This window comes from Alternaria metachromatica (genome assembly GCF_023757995.1).
Source record: "Alternaria metachromatica strain BMP 0045 chromosome Unknown scaffold_11, whole genome shotgun sequence".
In the NCBI taxonomy this organism is placed as follows: domain Eukaryota; kingdom Fungi; phylum Ascomycota; class Dothideomycetes; order Pleosporales; family Pleosporaceae; genus Alternaria; species Alternaria metachromatica.
The window spans coordinates 864,072-879,533 of record NW_026055502.1 but is presented as its reverse complement, the minus strand read 5'-3'; the positions used below and the strand labels follow the sequence as shown (position 1 = coordinate 879,533).

Sequence of the window (15,462 nt, the reverse complement as noted above, 5' to 3'; positions counted from 1 at the left end):
TATAAGCTTTTAAGTCTTTCTTATTATTTACTTTATAAGCTAATAACTTTAGTAGCTTACTTTACTCTACTATAAACGCTTTCTCTATACTATCTATATTATTTATCTTCTATAAGCCTACACTATATAGCTATATATACTTTATATACTTACTTAATTTTTTATATTCTTAAAAAGATATATAAATAATCTAAGCCTTAGCACTAGCTTTAGTAATAAAGCTTTATTTTTTTTATTCTTTTTACTAATATTAGCTACTTTTTTATATACTACTATCTTTACGTTTAGAAACTTAAAGTCTACTTTATTTATAATTCTATTTAAGTATACTTTTAATACTATTTATTATTAGCTACTATATATATACGTATATACTATAAAATACTTACTAGTTATAACTAGTTCTAGAATAGAAGAAGACATTATCTTATTTAAACTTATTTAATACTTTTAAATATTTTTAAAGAATATTTTATAAAGAATACTTTTCTTAGATTAAAGTTCTTATAAATATACTATATACTTCTTTACTACTACTTTTTTATAACTAAACTACTCTTTTAGCTCTTACTCTTTAAGCTCTTTTTCTATTTTTAGCTTTTTAGCTACTACGCTCTAATAATATATATAACTTAAATTAACTTAGAATTTTTACTATATTTTAGCTACCTAAATTATACTTACTACTTTTACACTTTCTATTTTATTTATAGCTACTATAATTATACTTATAACTTTCTTCTTATTACTTATATACTTTATTAAGTAAGTAATACTACTATATTCTTTATAAGTTATACTAATATCTTAGACTTTATACTAATAGCTTAAACTTTTATCTAAAATAAGTAAGTAATAGTATATAAACTATTAACTTAAATAGAATACTTAGTATACTAGTTTACTTATAAAAAGTAGCTACTTATATATTAAAACTACTTTAGTAGTAATAAAGAATACTTTAATAAGATAAATACTATACTTACTTTATATAACGTAAAAGTGCTACTATAAATAAATATATAGGCTACTTAAATAATAATACTAAAAAAAATATAGAATATTAGATAGATAATAGATAATAAAACATATAAATATTTATATTATAGATAAAGCGTTTAGAGCGTGTGTGACGTGTATTCGCTACGAACTAATATCACGAGAACGAATGCCAAAAGCACGCATCCCTCCATGTGGGCTAGTCTCAGCAAGCTCGGAACAGATGGTATGCATTCGGCGAGCATACACTGGCGAAACGTCAGCGGCAATGGGTAGCCAGTACAGCTCGAGGTTGAGATTGGCGGATCAGTTGATGTATCAGACGGCGGCTTGGAATTATGTACCGGCTAAAGGTATGGGGGTATGCACCGGGGTCATTAGTGGGAGAGGTGTAGGGCTTGCGAAGAGATGGGGGTCGGGGCTGATAAATGAGTGTATTCGGCTGTTATGCAGCTTTGTATGTAGCAATAATGAACAATATGATCTTGGGCCATCGATATGTTGCCGTATCGATGGACTTTGTAGCGATGAATCGCCATTCATCGCTGGGTGCTTTCCTCACCTACACATCCTCTTTCGACTTTGCATTCTACCTCTCGTAGCAATGGTGATAGCTCAACACTTCTCCTTGCCACCTCCGTCAACATTGTATGTAAGCGACTAGCCATGACGCCATTTATTAGATGTAGAACATGGTGTCCTTGAGCTTGGGATGGATCTGTACATCCGACGCGCTCGGGTCCAGCGACCCACCACCAGCTGCCGAAGAGTCAGCGACGGAGTTCCCGGCGCTCGGCGTCGGTGTGTCGAACAGGTTCGCCAAGTAGCAACGAGCCCGCTCACAGGCCAGATCGGCGTAGTATGCTGGTGGGCACAGACTGACAGCCTTCGTCGCACGACCGAACAGATAACACATGTTGTGGGTGAGGTCTTCCACAATGTCAGCAATGTTACCAAACTGTGGCGGGACCACTTTCGCGTAGATCTGGCGGAAGATCTCGTCATGAACAATATAGTAGTGGCAAGGGCGCGCTGTTCCTTGTAGTGCGGCGTGTGCTTGAAGGAAGAAGTCCCAGTTGCGGGCCTCTGTCACGCCCCGATCGACGACGGTACCAGGCTTGGTGTTGCCAGAGCTCTTTTCCCCAACACCATCGCAGTCTTTGTCGGATGTGGGATAAAAGCGTGTCTTGTGTCGCTTACCACAGATGACAACCGTGAAGCGTGGAAGACCCTTCTTGGTATCAGGCGCGGGGTACAGTGCCTCGCATGCCTTTCGCAGCTGTGGAAGCTCCTGTGACAGCACCATGTCGTATTGTCCTTCGGATACTCCGTCGCGGTAGATGAGAATGTTCTCGGGGAATGCAGGGTGCTTGCCCTTGGTCTTCCAGAGGTTGAGACGCGACTTCAACATTTCGGCGAGATCGTCGACATTTTCCTGCCTTCCGCGCTGGATGCGCAGCGTCGCAGGCCATTGTCCAAGATATTTGTCGATAGAAGCGACCATCGCCGATACAGAGGGAGCGTTAGAGGCCGAGCCGGGAGAAGGGTGGGTCACATCAATACCGACCACCATCGTCTTGTTTTGATCGATGATGCCAAGGCTCTTGTTTTCGACGATCTGATTGATGCCACCGAGCTTCAAATTGAACTTCAGTGCGATGTTCGCAATGTACTGATCGCGGCCACGCTCCTTCCAGAGCTTGGAGCCAACAGAACAGATCGTGTGAAGGCCATAGTCCCTGTCGGCGAGTGTCTTGATGCGCTTGTATAAGGGGATGTTTGCTTCTGGTAGCACAATGAATAGAAGGTTCAAAGCACCAGCCGCTCTCTGTAGATACGGGCCGAGGGAGGGATCTTCAGGGTCTCGGAGTTGAAGACGTTGTGGGGGAAGGGGCGGCTGGGCGTTGACACCAATCTTGAGCAGGCCTTGGTAGAACTCCTGCATCACAGCACCGAGAGCTTGGCCATCGAAAGAGTCACGTTTACCTGGAATAGATATCATGACCGTGGACCATTTCGGTAGGGAAGCGCCAGTGTTGAACTTGATGTTCATCATATTCCAACGGCCGAATTTCTGGTCGACAGGAGCAGTCTTGTCACCTTTGTAGATGACCCTCGGGCAGGAAAGAACTCGGCCAGGTACTTTAATCAGACCCGGTGTGATGGTGAGACCAAAAGAGCGCTTGTAATTGTCAGCGAAAGGACTTCACAGTGCAACTGGGAACTTACCAGCAGAACGTTGGTGTCCTCGTCCAGACCAACGGTCGATACACCCTCGGTGAGGATGGATTTCGCGTTCTCCCATGGCTTGCGTACAGCGTACTGGATCATGGTCTGTGTTTGGCCACCATCAAGCTTGGCTTTGGATGGCTGGCCGGGGACGACGACGCAGACCTCTGCAGGGAGGTACATTGGGTTTTCTCGGTTGCCGCAGTTGACGACCGGCAGCTCGGGGTGCTGGAGGACACGGTTGTATGCTACATGACGTTAGTACCGGGATACCATGGAGGGAGAGAGTGACAGACTCGTCTTAAAGAAATCGAACACAGTGATATATTTTCCCGATCCAGCAGGCGCTGGGCCCTTGGGTTGGGGCTTTCCTTTGCCCTTGCCCTTTGCAGCACCCGCCTCCGCCTTGGGTGCGCCAGAGGAGCCTACGTCAGCATCGAGCCAGAACTCAACATCCTTGGCGCCTGCACCGTGACCCTTGATGCGTGGCCTGTTTGGCAGCTTATGCCCATCGTCCTTCCTGGCAAGCCCAAAAATAGTCTTGATGCGAGGAATGACCTGCTTGGCTTTGTTCCGTTTCTCAGCCAAATGCGTGGTTTGGACGCGGACCAGCTTGAGAAACTTTTCTAAGGCAATGGTGTTCCGTGTACCGTAGCTGTGCATGAGACCTGGGAGAGGACCAGAGTGGTAGAAGGCTCCATGACTGACGTTGATATTGACCAAGATGCGGCAAGTTGCAATGCGCACGCTGGAGAAGAAGCCGCGGATGACTTCGAGACCTGAGCCAAGATCACCCCTTGTCGCATTCTGATTCAGGGAGAAGCTCTTCGATGAGCCTATTGTGGCGAGGTTATTGGCGGACTTGACGTAGTGGTTCAGGAAGATATTGAGCGCCTGCGTCAATTCTTGCTTGTCGCCCAAGGACTGGCTGAGGTTGGTAGAATTCATCCAGTCGACCAGTTCACCGATGCTGTACGTTCGGATATACTTGACCTTGATCTTGTATACCGTGCCGTTGTCTGCTGGTTCGTCTTCACCTTCGCTGCGGTACTGAATCTCAATGATGTCTTCGTCATGCTTGAACTTCGTCTTGGAGACAAGTGTTTGACGGAAGTCAGTCGCGACGTCGCCTTTGAGAGGAGCCATCTCCGATGACTGAAGCAAGAGCTCCATGACCCGGTGACGTTTCCTTCCAGCGGCTTCTGGTTGGACGTCAACATCGTAGCGATACAACACCATATTGGAAGGTGGAAGCAGCTCAACATAGTTCGCTGTGAGCTCTACCTTGACACCTTTGGTGCCGTATCCGGGTCTCGTTGGATTTCCTTCTGATAGCGTCAGGGTGCTGAGATCGAGGCCTTTCTTTCCGACCGGATGCAAAGTATCTTCAACCTTTGCGACCTTTGGGTCTAGCGGATGAGAGTTGCTGTACCAATGTTAATTCTGGACGAATCAAAAATTGATCAATACCTTACGGGAAGATCTGGATGCCTTGCTGGCCACCGCGGGGCGGTCCACCATACCCTCCTCTGCCGCCGCCACCACGGCCTCCGCCTCTATCACCCCGAAACCCACCGCCCCGATCCCCTCGGAAGCCGCCACCTCCATAGTCACCTCTCCCTCCTCCACGTCCTCCTCCGCGGTCTCCACGAAATCCTCCTCTTCCTCTGTCACCGCCTCGAGGTGCGCCTGACATAGTTGAATGGCTGAGTGAGGCTTTCGGACTGAAGATTTGACGCGACGTGGGACGAGCTCAGCGATCTGTTTGAGACGCTGCCCTTGTGGATTAAGTGCTTTCGGATAAGGTTCTGTAGAGCAACCTTTGTATGAAACAGCGGCACTGTTCCGATGGGAATGCTCGCAAGACCCCAAAGGCTGAGGAATGACGAGAAAGCAATGAGGCGAGGCATTGGCAGCAAACACGCTAAGTGGGGCAAGCTACGCGCCGACCCACACCCCGCCCCGCGTCGTCTCATTCCACGTCGAACGCCAGCGCCCGACTTTCATTCCTTTCACTTCGCCAGCTGCCTGACTGCATACTGACCGGATTGTTACGCTGTGTAAACCTTGCAGATGCCTATCGATTATGCTGGTGCCTGTTCTTCCCCACGCCTGTAAGGTGTGCCAATCCAAACTGCTCCTCTACCTCCACGGCTACAACCGCTGCCCAGAAAAGGGCTCATGGGAGCGCATTACCGAACACGAATCTTCGACCGGCAACGAGTATGCATACTGGTTCAATCTTTACTTTAATGAAGCCGTCGCATTGGCAAAGGGTGGCTGCGAATTTATGCAGTGGCTTCTTACTCTTCGCCGGCGGGACACCACAGTAAACAGTCGATTGCGCGCATACTTCACGCATAACTCGGAAGAACAGCTTGTGCTAGACTGGGTCAATGATATCAATCAATATACGGACGGTAAAGACTTTGCTCGCAAGCTAGTGCTGTGCGTCGAGGCTGAGTACGTCCTCCGTGGAACACGGCTTCTTTGCTAGATCAGTGCACTAATGATGAATGTGGCTCAGTAACGTAGCCGCTGCGGACATCAAACCCAGGCTGCCAAATCTGAATCCCGCATCCGCCGAAACCATGTCGACGGCTCGCAAGTGGCTGCAGACGTGCGCCACCACGCATCATGCGTGCGGCAACAAATCCCGGCGGCCAGCGACGGGCTCTGGTATCTTGAAACCTCGCCGTCTCATCAAGATCTTCAAAAGGCCCAAGGGCTCAGCCACGGATCCAGAGCTATGCCTGGTGGAAACGACAAACATTGAACGGCCAAAGTATGCTACCTTGAGCTACTGCTGGGGAGGAGATCAGCCAACGAAACTGAAAAGAGGCAACATAATCTCATGGCGGTCCAAGATCTCGTTCAGCGACCTTCCACGTACGCTGAAAGATGCTATACTAGTGACGGCTGAACTAGGGCTTGAATACATCTGGATAGACGCTCTTTGCATAGTCCAAGACGACGATGGCGACAAGATTGTGGAGCTCGCCCGGATGGGCGACATATACTCTCATGCGCATGTTACCCTTCTAGCTTCACGAAGTCCCAGGGTGCAGGATGGGTTCCTACAATCCAGATACATTCCCCGGGAAAGAGGATTTCGATTGCCTTACCTTTGCAAAAACGGCAAGATAGGTTCGGTAATCCTCTGGACAGGCAGAGACATGGGAAATGCTGAGCCAATCCACCAACGTGGGTGGTGCTTCCAAGAACAAATCCTTTCACCCCGCATCCTAGAGTTCGGTACCCATCAGCTGCGGTATCTGTGCACCGCCAATCGCACTGATGAAGTCGTCCCGGAGACAGACGGGTGGATCACGAATTCTGAAACGTTCGGGGCATATGGAAGTGGTCATTCGCTTGACTTACCAGCTCACTGGTACACTCTACCAGCGACTGGAACCGAATTTCTGGATCTTTGGGAACGCATTGTTGTGCACTACAGTCACCTAAGTCTGAGTCACAACACTGATAAGCTGCGCGCTATCTCGGCTGTTGCCAGAAAGTTTGGACAGTCATCATCTGTGCGATATTATGCTGGGCTCTGGGCAGAACACCTGCCGAGCCAGCTCCTTTGGGAAGTGGACCGTGACGATCGGAGCTCGCATAAACCCACCCGGGCCGCTAAATGGGTGGCTCCATCATGGTCTTGGGCATCGATAGAGGGACCTATCAGCTACTCATTGACCGATAGTCATCCTATAGTCTGCCAGCGGCTGAACGTCATCGTCGAGAACGCCACGTCTAAAGACGACTTCAGCGACGTGCTCGACGCTGAAATGAGACTTCGAACATTAACCCTCCATGCCAAGATAGGCAAAGACGAAAGACCTTCTCAATCATGGGGACACGAAGCAGCTTCTCGGTCATGGGGGTTCAGTAGCAAAGCTACGCGTCATCGAACCGACGAGGACGCCACTACCGGTGCACAAGAAGATAATTGGTCGTCTTTGCATCCTACTTTCGTGGATCCGAAGTCTGGAAAAGCCTGGACCGACATACATGGTCAGTGTGACGAATACACTGCGGGATGCAATACTGTGTTGCTAGCTCGTATTACCATAGATCGGGGGCTCATGCTGGCAATGCAGCCGCAAACCAAGAAGTACACGCGCGTTGGTATTTTCAAGTTGGGCGCATACAATGAGGGTGACCGTCGCTGGGAGCAGAGAGATATTGCCATTGCTTAATACAGTACCTTTAGTCCTTTACCATGAATATTGTCTCGTTCATTTCCGATCCATCGAAACAAGAGACATCCCGTGTTGTGCCTGCGATGCCCAGTTTGTTGTTCGCAAGGCAGAAGCGGCCAGGCTGAACGAAGACATGACGAGACGACAAGATGAGCGGAGGCGTGGGACCGGTCGCAAACACGCGAAGTAGGGTAAGCTGCAAGCTATCCGCTGCTGACACTTTTGACACGCGACGAGACGTTACTTGTGCACTCAGGGGCGCCAAAGGTGGGGTCAAACGGGATTCTAGCGTCTGCAGTGGTGCAAAGATGGATATGGCAAAAGAAAGATTGATGACATCGATGGCATGATGAACTTCTGGGGTCATTAGGGCGGAGCGACACTGAAAAGCACGGACATTCTTTTGTCTATCTCAATCCTTTCTGTCCCCCAGAAAGGGTGCACATATTTTAATTACGCTGCAAAAGGAATATCTCTATACTCGAATCACTTCCATTGCCCTGTAGCTCTCTGTACGCGTCTCCCTGTCTCCTTCCGGTGAAAGCCGCTCGGCTGGGTGGCCGCAGCCCTTGGTGTGACGGTTGTGGGGGCGGAGGAAGCTGTTTCTCAACGTCTGGCTGTGGTCGCTTCTCCATGGTCGCACCGCGCCGTATCTCGGGACGCGACTGGAAAGCTTGCATGCGATATGAGCCCTGCTCGGATTTCCCTGCCGATGACGATGACGTTGGTGCGAATTTGCCTCCGAGGAAGTTGTTTGATGGCCGGCGGCGGGACGATGCTTGCGACGTGTTGCCGAAGACGCGTGGGAACAGTTTGTTCATGAGGGGCTTGCAGCCTGGGAGGCAGCCGCAGATCACTCCTACACCGCTCTCTACCGACATGATGACGAACGTGGTAGCTCCGTACCCTGTATATTGTTAATTGGTGATTGCGCACAACTGTGATTCGATGGTGACCCACAAAAGACATCGTAGGAGACGAGGTATAGGTGTGTGTAGTACAGTCGCACGACGCCGGCGATGCATACACTAATCGCATGTCAGCCTGATCCAAAGTAGATCGCGAGATGTTGACATACATAACACCAAGCGAAAACATGCTCGTCAAAGTTACGCGCTGACGGAGCGATACTTGGACGTTCAAAAGGTTTCTCGCGGGCCATAGGAAGATGACGAAGTCGCTGAATGTGTTTTGCGCCGAGTGGAAGTAGTAGATCGCCTTGATGTTGAGGCACTTGGCTGTGTTGATGTACTTGAAGATCTCCCAGTACGTGCTGGCGGGTCTGCAGTGGTTGTTAGCATGATATGCAATAGTTTAGATGATCACGTTTGCTTACGAGCATTGGAACAGGGTGATGAAGAAGCAGGCCGTGTTCAGAGTGACCGTGTAGAAGATCATCAAGCGGCAGAACCACTTGTCGAGCTTCGACGGAAATATGCCTGGAAAGCTGTCAGTAAGTACACTTTCAGAATTTTGCATATGCTGCGCACTTACGTATGTAGGTGAGAAGGATTGCGACCTTCATGAACGTGATGATTGCCGTGAAGAGCAGTTGAGTCGACATGCCCATCTATACTGTTGTGAGCATGAGAACACCACCTCGCAACGCGCCACATACTTGGGCAGCTTTCATCGTCCCGAAAAGTCGCTCGGGTCGAACGTCCCCTGATTGATATCAGCTATATCGCATGTGATGGAGTCACGATCTACTCACATAAGTGGTAGCCCATTTGGTAATCTGGCAGCATCGATATGATGAGCATCACGTTGCTTCCAACCGACATCACCTACACAGGTCAGTGCTCTACTCTCAGCTCGCCAGACGAATCCTTCTGTCACTTACGGCTGCCATCAGCATCGTCCAGTCATCCCATCCCAATGTATTGACGAGCACTGTCCGACAGTAGAACCGACATGATATGAACCCAATGACGAGAACAGTCAGTGGGACCAGTATCGCCAATGCCAATGTAAGATGGTTCGCCGGGTCGACATAGTTAGGCGGTGGAAACGATGCGAACTCCTCCGCGGTAGGAAATCTCGAAGTCATGATGAGTAAACGCCAGCAAAGACAGCCGCAAAAACAACATAAGTCCTCCGCGGGTACCAGAAAAGCATTCCTGAATCACTCGGGAGCGCCCGCGGCCATTATAACCGGCATGCTCGTAATAGGAGCCGGCATACACACCAACTACCCCGCGACCTGTAGGAGCAGGAGTTGAAACTTACTTGAAGTGAGCTACGCACGTCCCGCGCATAGTGTGAGTGGCGCTGCGCCTGCCACCTGCTTGAAACGACACCATCGCCCGAGGGTCGCGACTGGTCCAGACACTTGCTCATGTTTGTGCGGCTGAAGGCACCCGAGGCCGGGTCTTCCATGTTTTCCATGTGGCTTTCGACTTGTTAGCCCGCCAAATGATTACTTGGGATGGCCTGTGTTGAAGCCTCTAACGGAAACATCCATCTTTGGGTAAGCAAAGTCAATTGCGCCTTGAGTCCCAGTGACGTTTGAAGTCGAACATCATGAGCGCATTGCTTTTTGTTACGATCGTCAGTAGCCGTGGAAGTGCACTCCACTCATGGAGCGTGCCGCAGTGATCGTACTGATCTTCCCATAGTTCCCATTGTAGCGCACGTGGCCGCAAAACCGTTGGCAGACCAAAGCGCACTTACCACATTCACACATGACGTCCGAAGGAGCATCAACATCGGTATCAGCAGGACAATCGTGACCCTTTGCAGCACGGTGAAGGTCGGCGAGGAGAGAACTCCTCCAGCACCTCTTTACCTGTCGACCAATTACAATAATGCAATAATCTGGCAAGTCCCAACGTGCTTGAGCGTGGTGGTGAGGGTTCGCAAAAGGGCAGGTGGTTTCGCTTAGTCTGACCAGCCCGCATTAGCTAGCACAGGGGCGCAATAGATAAGGCTGGACATTTGCTGAAACTTCGTATAAAATGCCCTATAGCAAGCTCCCGTAATGACATGGATGATAGAATGTGGGCGTGTCCTGTACCCAGGCACCGGCGTTTGAACGACGCACGTGCGACATGGGATGAAGGAAGCGGGTCAGTATACCGCGGACTTGGCTCATGGATCGCCTGAGGCCGGCACTGGGGGCGGAAGGAAGTGTGGCTAGTTCAGGTTTCCAGATGGCATCCATCGCGTTCATCAAATCTGCGGATCGCACGGTCGAGGGTTGTGATGATTGAAGTGAAAAGGAGTGTAATGGTACGGCAATTGACCGAAATGTGTCATGGCAGTGGTAGGTGACAGCGGCAGACAATTGAGCTACGGTTGAACTTGCGGTTGATGGCGTTGCTTGGCGCACCGCTCAGCTCCCCACGAGCGCGACAATGAGATTCATACGTTAGCGTCGGTGTCCACATGTCAGTACCATTTGCGGCACATTGCCGAGGTCTTATCGTAGTGCCACTTCCCAACCTCCTACAAGACGCACCTCTGCTTCCCACCTACCCTCCCAGGACACCGCATGCAAACCTCGTCACGAACGCGGTGTACGTCATCGGCGCTGCCCGGATTTTCTCACGGTCCTGAGTATCGACACAACCCCCCATTCCTGCGACGGGTGACTTGTCAGCCTGACGCGGCTGGTCTGCCGTCCTCGATCACCGGCGTCTATCAGCCACTTTATTGTAATTTGGGTACACGCAGCGCACGTACCGAATTGCGATACATACGCATCGGACATATGCGAGCGAGCGTAGCACGCTTCAAAATACTCTAAGAGTGTTCGTCAGGGTTCATGCTCGTAAACATACCGTCGCTCTCAAATTTGTTCCAAATACCAGATGTCGGCCGCTCCTGCTTGTGCGCAAAAGACCTTGAGTGATCGAACGTTCAGGCTTCTCAGGCTTCTTCCTGCCCTGAATGAAGACGCGCCGTTGCAATGCGAATGTCGTCCCTTCAACATCGACGACGCTCCTCCGTATGAGGCGTTGTCTTATGTATGGGGCGCACCAACACCATCTGCTGACATATGGTGTAACGGACAGCGTGTTGAAATTGGACCATCTCTTTCGCAAGCATTGAAGAGGTTACGTCTTGAAGAGGCGGACCGCATTATCTGGGCTGATGCGATCTGTATCAACCAGGCGGATGAGGCCGAGAAAAGTCATCAAGTTCCGATGATGGGGAGCATCTGTTCATTGGCAAAAAGGGTGGTTGTTTGGCTAGGGCAAGGCGATGTACAACAGACCCGCATGGCTTTCGATGCCGTTCAAACCATTGCCGACGCTTGTTATGATCACGATGAAAGACACGGCATCATTCCGGATTGCTACACAGAGCATGACGAAGTCAATCTACCACAAATCATGGCCAGTGAACACATACTGGGTAGCCTGAAAGATCTTTACGATCGACCTTGGTTCTATAGAACATGGTGCATCCAAGAGATCCGCTTCGCTGCTGACGCGCTAGTTATCTGGGGAGATGATGAAATATCTTGGTCAGCTCTCGCCACGACTGCCTTTTGGATTTCTGTCCACGACAGCTCTGATGTTACTGGAAAGTGCAAGAATGGAAACAATCCAGCGCTTAGTGAGATATGGAGCCGAAATGCGGTCATGATGAATATGGAGTGCACGCATAAACTACTAGATGCGTTGGCGCATTTTTGCGACCATGAGTCTTCCGACCCGAGGGACAGAGTATATGGCCTAGTGAACATAGTCTCGCCAAAATCAGAGGTAGAAGCTCTGGGCATCAACTACGAGAAAAGCGTCGATCAAGTGTTCGCGGATACAGTGTTGTCTATCATCCAAGTGTACTCTCGGCTCACAGCTTTCGCATACATTGAGCACGGGGTCGATTATGACGGGCCTAGTCCTGCGGAATATGGAAGGTCGGGTGACGATAAGGGAGAGATTGCATACAGATCGTGGGCCCCGCAGTGGGATATTCCGATAATCCCTCGAACAATAGGGATACCTGAAAGCAGCTATTCCTGGAGCGCATGTGGAGAGCATGAACAGACCATAACTGTCGGAAGTTGCTCGGTTCCAGAACTCCTCTGTCTCAGAGGTGTGGCGTACAGCAAAGTGACTGAGATGGAGGAGGTCATGGACTTTGGCGATCTATCAGATCCTGAGCACGTCGGCGAACCCGCATGTCGCGAACATCCCGCAGATGCCGAGCAAAGCTCCCCTGATGTTGAAGATATCTGCTTCAAGGGCGTTACAACCGGAAGACATCCATTCATCAAAGCTTTCGAGAGGACAGACGTCAGTTCATCGCTGGATAGGTTCGCTCGAACTTTGACTGCCGGCGATTGGCGCAGGACGAACGAGAGCACAGAGCTTACAAACGAGTCAATACAAGCAAAACACCGGAATGCTTGCTCTCATTATCTAAGTAGATTATTACATCTCCAAAATTTCGGCAACGAGGGTGAATACGCTCATAACCGCGACTCAGCACGGTTCAGAAAAGATTCTTATTACATTTGTCACGACCGGCGGCTCTTCTGGACGGAACGCGGTTCGTATGGCCTAGGTCCACAGTGCATGCGAACCGGTGACGTCGTGGTGGTGCTTTACGGAGGTAACACGCCATATGTCTTGCGACCAAGAGGAGACAAATACATTTTCATGGGTCAGGCCTACGTCGACGAAATCATGAACGGGGAGCTTTTCCAGGGTTTAGCATCGGATGTACCGGAGGAGCAGACCTTTTGTCTTATTTAGATATCGGATTACCTGACTACGGTTTGTTGCACTGCTCTGTATCACCATGCCACCGTAATAGATATCGCATAAGCGGCGATTGCATCAATGAAAGGCTACGCTGGTTCTGGAGAAGACCCAACGTTGAAGTGATAGCGATTTACAGGCGATTGCAGGCCTCAAGGCGCTTTGACCTGACCAACATCCCCATCGCTCCCCAGCCCCGTTGTTTCCTCGTCAGAACTTGTCCGTACCTCACTTCCAGAAACCTGACCGCCACCCCTCTTAGCCAACTCTCTCGCATACAGCAACCGAATCGTGAGCGCAGTCGCAATCAACGCCGCACTCAAGAACGCCACCGTAATAAACCCCTTACGATACTGTGGCGCCTCAACCTGCCTCCAAACAAGAAGCGGCAGCCAAGCCTGTATCACATACGCCATCTCGTTCATAGCCGCGACAACGATAGCTCTCTCTTCGTTATCGTGCGTGCAGATCTCATGAGCCCATGCAAAGCATAAGCCGGAAAGACCGCCACCGAAACCGGAGAGGATGTAGCAAGCCCACTTCCATTTGATGGGTATGTCCCAGATCGCCAGACTGGTAGAGCAGATGATGTTCATGCAGCCGCCGAAGACGATTGGTTGCCATCGGGAGCCTTTGAGGATGCTGTCGCTCGTCCAAGCGTACAGTAGTGTTGTGACGACTTGCACGGCGTTAGTAGTGGTGGGGTACTATGAATAATGTTAGCGCGACTCGGTGGTGTAAGAGGGATAGCAAAACGTACGGTATTGATCTCACTGACGGTATATTTCGGGTCCTTGCTCGCCTTGAGAAACTGCTGAAAGATCGGCTGCGATCCCATACTAGCATTATTGAAGAACACATAAAGCGGAACAAGAGCCCAGATATGCCACGACGTGAAGATCTTCCGTATCTTGGCCCTAGTATACGGCTTCCGCTTCTGTCGTCCTTCAAGTCGCATGCGCTCCTGCGCGAACGCTACTTCTTCTTTAGTCAGGTAGAAAGGCTTGGAGATCTCTGGTAAATCGGGCAGACAGAAGAAGCCAAGGACCGCGATCGGGAGAGAGATTATCCCATCCACGATGAAGAGCCATTGCCAACCCCTAAAGCCGCCTTTGCCATCGAGCTTGTAAACGCCAGCCATCAGGTAGCCGGAGAACATGGTCGCGATGGCGCCGCTGGTGTGGAAGATGCAAGATCTCTTGGCGAGCTCTTCCTTTCGATACCACGATCCGATGATGTATTGCATGCCTGGGTAGAAAGTGCTCTCGGCAAGGCCGATAAGGAAGCGTAGAGCGTAGATTGTTTCGGCGTTGTTGGCACGGCAAAGGCAGAACGTCAAGACAGCCCAAGTAAGCTACCGGTGTCAGTACTCATTTCCCAACGGCGCGGTCACCTCATACAAGGGAAAAACTGAACACCCGGGAGCCTACGTTGCCGTTAGGCCACCAACTTCGCAAGCTTTTATCTTGATGTAGGCTCTTAGGTGTTCGGTTTTTCCCTTGAATGGGGTGCGGTGGTGCGGAATCATACCTCCATTGCGGGTATCCAGATTGACGGTCGAATGCGAGTCAAAATGATGTTGCTGGGTATCTCGCCGATGACATAGCCTACAGTCCAACAAGTTTGCATGTAGTTGAGCTGGTTGCCGTAAAGCCCAAGATCTTCTTTCCTACTCTGATGTCAGCCAGTCATCGCTAACGGAAGACAGATACATACATTCCAGAGACAAAAGCGCTGTTAATGTTCATCTGGTCAAGGTACTTGATGAAGTACCCCAACGATGCGAAGGTGAGTAGAGCGGCATCGAGTTTGAACATAAACCATCGCTCTTCTTTCGGCTTGTCCAAGGTATCCCAGAGGTAGTAATACCACTTGTGCGGCTTCGCTTTCAGCTCTTCGTTGGTCTGAATGACGGTCGTAGCTGCGACTGCTTCCGTCGAGATATCCTGAGGTCGACCCATCTTCGTGAGGCTTCAGTGTGAAGCATGTGTCTGGTGTCTGGAGAGGCACCGGCACAAGCCTCAGCTTTATTGAACAAGCAGCACAAGGCCTTCTTTGCCATAGCTAAGCAGCGTTTACGAGGTCACCCGTTCAGCATGGCGCTCGGCGCGTCAGTGGCGAGTCGATAATGCGCGGTAGGATTCGTAGCGCGATTCGACATACTGGGGCTGGTATGGCGTTATGACAGGGTTCGCGTGGGGTTCGTGCGACATGTAGACAATCTAGTCTGATAAGCACGAACGTGAAATGCGTTTCCGGTATGCGTAGGCTCAAGATCGTCGTGATGCATGGGAGTGGTGTGGCGTCATGTGTCG

The 15,462-nt window shown here is 50.1% G+C and overlaps 3 protein-coding genes across 3 annotated transcripts; all 3 read right to left on the bottom strand.

Moving 5' to 3' along the window:
* Positions 1-1,678: 1,678 nt before the first annotated feature.
* Positions 1,679-4,836, bottom strand: J4E83_005744 (uncharacterized protein; the record flags this gene model as incomplete). The annotated part of the gene is made up of 5 exons (XM_049332661.1): positions 1,679-3,181; positions 3,229-3,476; positions 3,525-4,654; positions 4,704-4,711; positions 4,831-4,836. The coding sequence occupies 5 exons, from the start codon at positions 4,834-4,836 to the stop codon at positions 1,679-1,681; spliced, it is 2,895 nt and encodes a 964-aa protein (XP_049188469.1).
* Positions 4,837-7,882: 3,046 nt separating this feature from the next.
* On the bottom strand, positions 7,883-9,003 carry J4E83_005743 (uncharacterized protein; the record flags this gene model as incomplete). Its single annotated transcript, XM_049332660.1, has 5 exons — positions 7,883-8,268; positions 8,394-8,461; positions 8,512-8,715; positions 8,770-8,872; positions 8,928-9,003. 5 exons carry the CDS (start codon positions 9,001-9,003, stop codon positions 7,883-7,885), a joined length of 837 nt encoding a protein of 278 aa, XP_049188468.1.
* Positions 9,004-13,299: 4,296 nt separating this feature from the next.
* On the bottom strand, positions 13,300-15,108 carry J4E83_005742 (uncharacterized protein; the record flags this gene model as incomplete). The annotated part of the gene is made up of 4 exons (XM_049332659.1): positions 13,300-13,854; positions 13,908-14,501; positions 14,678-14,816; positions 14,864-15,108. The coding sequence occupies 4 exons, from the start codon at positions 15,106-15,108 to the stop codon at positions 13,300-13,302; spliced, it is 1,533 nt and encodes a 510-aa protein (XP_049188467.1).
* Between the last annotated feature and the right edge of the window lie 354 nt (positions 15,109-15,462).